We start from the raw sequence: 7818 nt of genomic DNA, 5'->3' as shown, positions 1-7818 counted from the left end.
TTGTATGCCTCACCAATCCTTTTCACTAGCAAGGATGAATACTATGGGCTTTTCGATTTTTCATAGCTGAACATGCCAGAACATTTTATTTTTCCTGTTTAGTTTACAGTGGTAACATGTTAGAACCACATGTCCACACCTTTTGCTTTCTTTGTCACATTGGAGGGATCTCTCTTTACTTCCTGCCCCAGAAATAACTGAATGTGAAAGCTACATTTACCAAAGTCAGAAAACCCTTCTTTGACAAATTTAAACACTATAGATACACTCCATCACTGCCTGGGTGACAGGGTGAAGTCTTTCAGCACAGACATAAACATCAATAGTCAACTAACAAGCGTATTTATGCCTTCCGTTCACTTTAAATTTAAAATAAATAAGCAAAATAGAAAATGTTGACAGTGTTGGTAAACATATGTACTTTGTGTGTTTTCAGGAGCCTTCGATCAGTTAAAACAAAATGCTACAAAAGCCAGAATACCATTTTATGGCAGGTATGGTGACTCCTATATGAATTGCATCATTCATTGGTTATGTAGATGTGTCTTTTAGGGTTGGAGTGAACAGTGCACAATAGAAGATTGTATTGCTACATGTAATTTAGGTCTGCCCATGTAATTTAATCAGTTGCTGAAGAACAGAAACAATTCTTGTCTGCACATCCTCAATCTCTTGTGTAAAAAAGTCCATCTCGCAGCCACACTGTACATACTACACAAATGTGTATAGGTATGTGTGTAACCTTTTATATTTAGTGTAACTAATAGGTAGTGCTGCAGTGGCCAGCTTCAAGAAAAAAAAAAAAGTAAACAGAGATTACATAACACTCAAAACAGAAAAGTCTAAATGTTAGCGGACAGCTGTAATTCTTTTTTCTGGCTGGCTGTGAATAATAATAAAAAAAATATAATCTGTTCCCTCTGCACGTTCACCTTAAATTCTGAGGCTGAGATGGTGTTTAAAAGATATTTATTTGTTCTTTATGGAATGCCTTGTATGGAAGGACACTAATGGTTTCTTTGTTGTGTAACTGTTGATATGATGGAAATCTCTTTTTATACAGCTACACAGAGATGGATCCAGTAAACATTGCATATGAAGGTGTGGAGAAATTTAAGAATGAAAACTTTGAAATAATTATTGTAGACACAAGTGGTCGGCACAAGCAAGAAGATTCATTGTTCGAAGAAATGCTTCAAGTTTCTAATGCTGTAGTAAGTAAGCCTCACTTAACATCAGTATTGGTGCATTAGAGCACACTGGACCTATAATCAGTGGAAGGCTTAAGTTTTATAAAAGGAATCTATGGTTTAGAATAAAGATTGTGTAACAAAGTGCTGACACCCTATGCCAAATGATTAGGTAATGTGCCTCCCCCTAATATTATAGAATTTAAAGAAATGAGAAAAGCTGGGTTTTTTTGTGGTAAACGTTGATTATAATCAAAACATAATATAGTACAATAATTGACTCATCAAAACGGAGGCAGCCCCGAAGTAAGGACTTTTAGGGGTCGATGCCTGTCAGCTAGACAATAATTGCCAATGACAATAAATGCTATGCTTTAAAGGAAGTGGCAGCAGATGGATAAGGCTGAAAAAGTGAGATCAGCAGGTAGGCTGATATGCGTGTCTGCTGCCACTTCTTTTAAAGCATAACTTGCACACAATTGTTTATGAATTTTGACACGTCTCCATGAACCATGTCTGTCATCTAATACCTGGTTGTGATCTCACTGCATCCCCTGAAGAAGCCCAATTGGCGCAACTGGTTGAGATTGAGAAGTATTGTTATGCAATTTTCAATTATATAGGCATTTATTGTCTAGCTGACAGGCATTAACCCCCAAGTCCTTCAGGGCTGCTTCCGTTTTGATGTGTCAATTATTGTACTATATTAAGTTTTGAACCTTTTATATTATATTTTCGTTTATTGAAATTCTATGGTTTAGAACTTTTTTTAGGCAATAAATGAGTAGTTCTTTATGCCAGTAACTTGACTTGTAAAATAACAGTTACATAATTACATTAGATTGAAAAAATACCAATCCAATATAAAAAAAAAGAAAAAAAGAACAAAAGTTAATCAATAGAAAAAAAATATATGCATATGGATTATTATTCTCAATGTATAACTTTAGTCAATAGACTTGAGGGGAAGGGACAGGAATAAGTTTCTTAGATGGTTTACTTTCCTCAAGATAGGGATAATGCTGTCTCCTGTACACATAAACACTTCATGTTTTGGAGGAAACCCATGCAGACAAGGGGATAACCTGCAAACTCCATGCAGATAGTGTTCTGGCCGAGATTCGACCTGGGACCTAGCGCTACAAAGGCAGAGTCCTAACCTCTAAACCACTGTGCTGCTCATGGCAGCTAATATATGTATGTGTCTACAGACTGTGAGTAGACACATACAGAGTGGCTACAAACTCAGATGTCAGGCTTCTCTTTCAAACTAGTTGTAGACATTAGGGGGAGGTCATATATGTGTTTGACTTAATTGTGATTTTTAATATCATGCAGTCATATAAACGTTATTGTTGAGGTTTCCCAGGCATGCTTGTTTATGCTTTTAGAAGTTGAAAAAATAATGTCTCCAAACAGCAGATTAAGCAAAAAACAGAACTGTAGTTTCAATGCAAAAAGATGTATTTATGTTCAGCTTCCATGGTAATATTCATCATTCATATTTGCATTTCAGCAACCAGATAACATTGTCTACGTCATGGATGCGTCCATTGGTCAGGCTTGTGAAGCCCAAGCTAAAGCATTTAAGGATAAAGTAGATGTAGCTTCAGTGATTGTAACTAAGCTGGATGGTCATGCGAAAGGAGGAGGAGCGCTTAGTGCGTAAGTCTGCTGTTGTCAAACTTGTACACACATATGGTCTATCATGCTTGTGAACCATGTATTGCTTAGATGGCTTTTTTTCATCTTTACTTTAATCTTTAAGTGCCGTTCCTGGGTTTTTTGTTGAAATCTGGGCAATAAATTTAAAGATTCGATGCAGCTTAATCTTTTGAGCAATCTGATATTGAAACCTTTATGTGTGGTAGTCTGCCCCCTAATAATGTAAACTTAGGAAAAAAGACGATCTTTTATGTTGCTACACAGGACTAATAACCCCCCTAGCGGTAATCCTGAGTGTGACTTGGTGTGGATTTTACTTGCAAAAAACGGTAATCCCGAGTCACACTCGGGGTTGCTTTAAACTAAGAAAAACCCAACTTATCTTCCTCCGTTGTCATCCTTCTGGTCCCCGCAGGTCTTGGGGACATGTTTTCTCCCTCCGATCTTCAGGCGCGAAGTGAAGAGCCGAGATCCACAGGGTTTCCTGTGCGGGCGCAGTGGAGGGAAATTTTAAATCATTTTGTATTGGATTCAATACATATGTATGAGTCCAATACAAATAAATCTTCATATATATGCATGCATGCTACTGTTCAGTTATATCACATTTTTTTTTTTTTAAATTTTTTTTTTTAAGTTTATTAATAAAATATTGAATTAAATAAATGTATGTTATTGGACATATTTTGGGGAGTTATGCCTAAGAAATATAGCCTACAATGTAAAATACATTTCCATGCTTAAAAATTGTAATGCTTTTTGCATGGAAATTTGGACAGAATTAGACCGCTAGGGGCGTTAAATATTGCATTTCAAGTTACATAAGTTTTTAGAAAACCCTTCAAGAATCTAGAATATGTAGCATACTAAATGCCAATGACAATATTGACTGCAAAACTAGAAAATATATACTTGAAGTTTAATTCTTGAATCTTTTGCCACCTAACTATCCACAGTGTTGCTGCAACAAAGAGTCCCATCATTTTCATCGGAACTGGAGAACACATAGATGACTTTGAACCATTTAAAACACAGCCTTTCATCAGCAAACTCCTGGGTAAGTGCTAAGTGCAGTATGCATTCATGTTGTATAATAAAGCTGTTTAATTTCTTTTTAAATAAAGTGAAAAATTTCCCTTCTGCAGATTAATGTTTTACCCCTCACATCCTTCCAGATGTTTGTTTTTGACTTAAAAATGACCAATTTTGTTTTTTAGGAATGGGAGACATCGAGGGGTTGATTGATAAAGTGAATGAGTTGAAGCTTGATGATAATGAAGCTCTTATAGAGAAACTGAAACATGGTAAGTAACATGGGAGACCCCTTGGTTGTTCAGGAGCCAGTGTTGGTGCTAAATTTGTTCACAGTAATGTTAATATTAAAAATCAGTAGTGATTACTGACTCTAGAATGTTTTTGTTGAATACATTAAGTGAAAAAGTGTATTGTTACCATTTGGAAAAAGATTATGTAAATCTAAATTGTGATGTGTACTTTTTTTTTTTATTTACAATCAAGGTCAATTCACGTTAAGAGATATGTATGAACAGTTTCAGAATATCATGAAAATGGGCCCCTTTAGCCAGATTTTGGTAAGTGTATCATGCTTACGTGGTTTAGGTATTACTGTCTGCAAATGAATTCTAACACTACATGTCTTGTTACATTGCTTATCGTTTTACTGCAGTGTGTAGTATAAATATCGCTTGCATAGTTGAAGCAGTAGAACATAATATATGCAGCTGCAAGCTATACTCCAAAAAATAGCATTCGGGCCATGTTGCAGCAATGTAAACAAGCCTTTAGTGTCTGAAATGTGTCCTTAAACAGTCCTTTGATAGTTTTTGTTTTGTTTTTTTTTCGTCTTTAATTTTGGTAGGATTGTGGATAGAAACTTTTGATGATGTTCTTAAAAAGATCTTCCCTTCTTTGTATTGACAGGGTATGATTCCTGGTTTTGGTCAAGATTTTATGAGTAAGGGCAATGAGCAGGAGTCGATGGCTCGTTTAAAAAAGCTTATGACTATCATGGACAGCATGAATGACCAGGGTAAGTTCTTGACATTCCCTATGCAAAAAATTAAGTAAGTAGTCTAGTCTATGCAGTCATGAGATGGTCACTTTAGCATTTTTTTGTAATGTAATATAGTAATGTAATGTTTTATGAACACTTTGAGCTTATTTATAATATACCCTAAAATGCTTTTAATAGTATGAAAACTTTAATGTAATGAGAAGTTGCAAAAACAAAGTGCCTGGATTTAGGCAGAACAGAATAATTAATGAGGAAAACCTTTTACCAACCAGTAGGGTTGATGGGTGGAGCCGACAAAATGTACATAGAAATAGGCATCTATGGGCTTGCTTTTTTTAAATGTGGTTTTCACTGAAAGTTTTTTTTTTTTTTTGCCACATTTGAGTTATTCATGTTTTGTAAAAGTTATTACTTTAAAGAAAAAAGAAGGTCATGGTTGCTTTTCAATGCTTCTTGTCTGGCATGCCTCCTACTTTTAAACTTTGTCTCTGATGCCAGAACGAGTATGCAGGCAAGGACTTCTGATGTATTGCTCACTTGTTCCTTGTCACTGTCCAATATAGTCTGAAATAGTGAATAGCTTGTGGATTATTATAACTGTCTGAGTTTGGTCAGTAGTAGTTGGTCATGTATTTCTCTACTATGTTGCTTTAGTGTAAAACTATGGCTTCCCTTACCATGTTACGGGGAAGAAGGCACATTCCCGTCACCATTTGTGGCATATACATAATGAAAACAAGTTTCTTCTTTATTTTTTTTATATTCTCTGTAGAACTGGATAACACAGATGGTGCCAAACTCTTCAGTAAACAGCCTGGCAGAATTCAGAGAGTGGCCCGAGGATCTGGAGTATCTACAAGGGACGTACAGGAGCTGCTTGCACAGTATACAAAGTTTGCACAGATGGTTAAAAAAATGGGAGGTATCAAAGGTCTATTCAAAGGTAAGTGTTTAGACTGCAGCAAAGCAATTTTTCCAGCAAAATGTAATTCATTTTTTTCCCACACAAATCTTGTCACAAAGCAACAATTCACATTGGTCTGTTGTATGCAGATCTATAATGCCTATAATGTGTTATGTTCCTGTGAAAATTTTTTTTTTTCATTTTGTGGTTTACAGGTGGTGACATGTCCAAAAATGTAAATCCTTCACAAATGGCCAAACTAAACCAGCAAATGGCGAAAATGATGGACCCCAGAGTTCTACAACACATGGGTAAGTGGACTAAAATATTAAAATGTTTTCACTTTTCTTGGGGTCAGTCTGTGTCAGGGCTTACACTGCGCTTAAACTCTTCGTGTGATATTCTTTGGGCCCAATGATTGGCCTGTAATAAAAAAGTGTAAACAAAAAATATGCTGTTTGGGCTATCCACACAATTTTCAGGCAGTTTCAACTTACTGTCATGTAAACCAGTGGTCCCCAACCTTTTGGAGCTCATAAACCACTAAATCTACGGGCTCCGGAATGCGTCTGCCCAGGAAGCTGTATGTCACTCAAAAGGAAAGAAACTTCACCCAGGGCGACGTCAAGATTCAAGAACACGCCCACTCTCCCATCGCAGGTCTGAGCCTGCGATGGGGAGAGTGGGTGGTTTTTGACCAGAGACACAACCCGCCCACTGCCCTGAGCCTGCGATCCATAACAGAGACGTGGTTCGTGGCTGTAGCCGGTGCGCTCCCCCCAAGCGGGGTCTTTCTCCTGACCCCGCCTGGGGTGCACACTCCAGAGTGGCGAACCACCACTGATCTCTGTGCTCTCCCGGCCCAGCTGTCACTGGTGGACTGTGTATTGGGGCCCCTTGATGTAAACCACCAAATGAATGAAGACAACCTACCATCAGCACTAAAGAAGACTTTACAATGCCATTAGATTCTGTAGGTAGGGTGCATGCATCTGCTAGCCACTGAATATTTGCATCCCATATCCTTTTAGTGCATTCATGTACATCACTTCGTTGGAGAGAGATTCTTGCTCGGCCTCTGGCACACTTTTGGAAATCCGGTGGGACTCCTTTTAGAGCAACTGAAGATTACTACTTACAGAACTCCTAAATGAATATCCAGTTGTCTGCTACAGACACAAACTGTGCACAGTGGACTAAGCTGTAAAACCAAATACCACTTCTGTGCTATTTATCCATGTTTTAGATTATTATCTGTAGGAGCTGGATGAGGAAACTATAGAATTCAGAGGGGGACTCTGCCTTTATTGTGAGCTGCAGATCCTTTAGGCAGGAGTGTTTCTTCAACCCAGCAGAGTTTAGGGGTGTGGGTAGCAGATGGGGAAGTGTTGCTTGTTTGCTTTTCTTTTGAAAATTTCAACAGAAATGTAAAGGCTCTTATGTCTTGTATTCTTTGATGCTTTTGGTTATTGATATTAATGTATCCATGTAATGTAGATTCCACCAGGCAAAATGAACAATGGCCTTAAAACAATATACCCTTGTGTGTTTTTAGGTGGAATGGCAGGTCTTCAGTCAATGATGAGACAATTTCAACAAGGAGCTGCTGGCAATATGAAAGGAATGATGGGATTCAACAACATGTAAACAAAGCCAATCATTACAATGGACATTATATGTATAATACAACATTATACAACAGTGGAGCATTTGTGAACTGCTAGGCTTTGAGACGGTGACCCGTGAAATAAAATGGATAAAGAGACTAAAATTATGATGTGGTCATTTTTTGAAATGACTTCCTCAGTTTTTACTTCTGATCGGACAGATCATCAGTTTTACGTTGGACAGCACAGATATCCTGGTTTTAAAATTACGGAGTTTAATTTAAAGTTATAGATTGTTAGTCGGTATTTACAGCCACTATGCCCTATTTATGCAAAAAAAAAGTACAAACAAACTTCCAGATCACTGGCTGTTTTGTGGAAATTCATGTACTGGAATAATAAATTTCTTAATAGTTA

The 7818-nt window shown here is 37.2% G+C and overlaps 1 protein-coding gene across 1 annotated transcript in view; it reads left to right on the top strand.

Annotated features, from left to right (window-relative positions):
* Positions 1-7818, top strand: part of SRP54 (signal recognition particle 54) — a gene marked incomplete in the record, with an annotated part of 16560 nt that extends 8742 nt beyond the window's left edge. The window contains 10 exon segments of the mRNA XM_072428424.1: positions 437-494; positions 1064-1214; positions 2707-2855; positions 3812-3912; positions 4073-4159; positions 4374-4447; positions 4797-4905; positions 5663-5833; positions 6010-6105; positions 7350-7818. Of these exon segments, the coding sequence (XP_072284525.1) occupies positions 437-494; positions 1064-1214; positions 2707-2855; positions 3812-3912; positions 4073-4159; positions 4374-4447; positions 4797-4905; positions 5663-5833; positions 6010-6105; positions 7350-7441 (1088 nt within the window).

This window comes from Pyxicephalus adspersus, chromosome 12 (assembly GCF_032062135.1).
Source record: "Pyxicephalus adspersus chromosome 12, UCB_Pads_2.0, whole genome shotgun sequence".
Taxonomy (NCBI): Eukaryota; Metazoa; Chordata; class Amphibia; order Anura; family Pyxicephalidae; genus Pyxicephalus; species Pyxicephalus adspersus.
The sequence above is the reverse complement of the archived record's forward strand: the minus strand, read 5'-3'. Positions and strand labels throughout refer to the sequence as shown.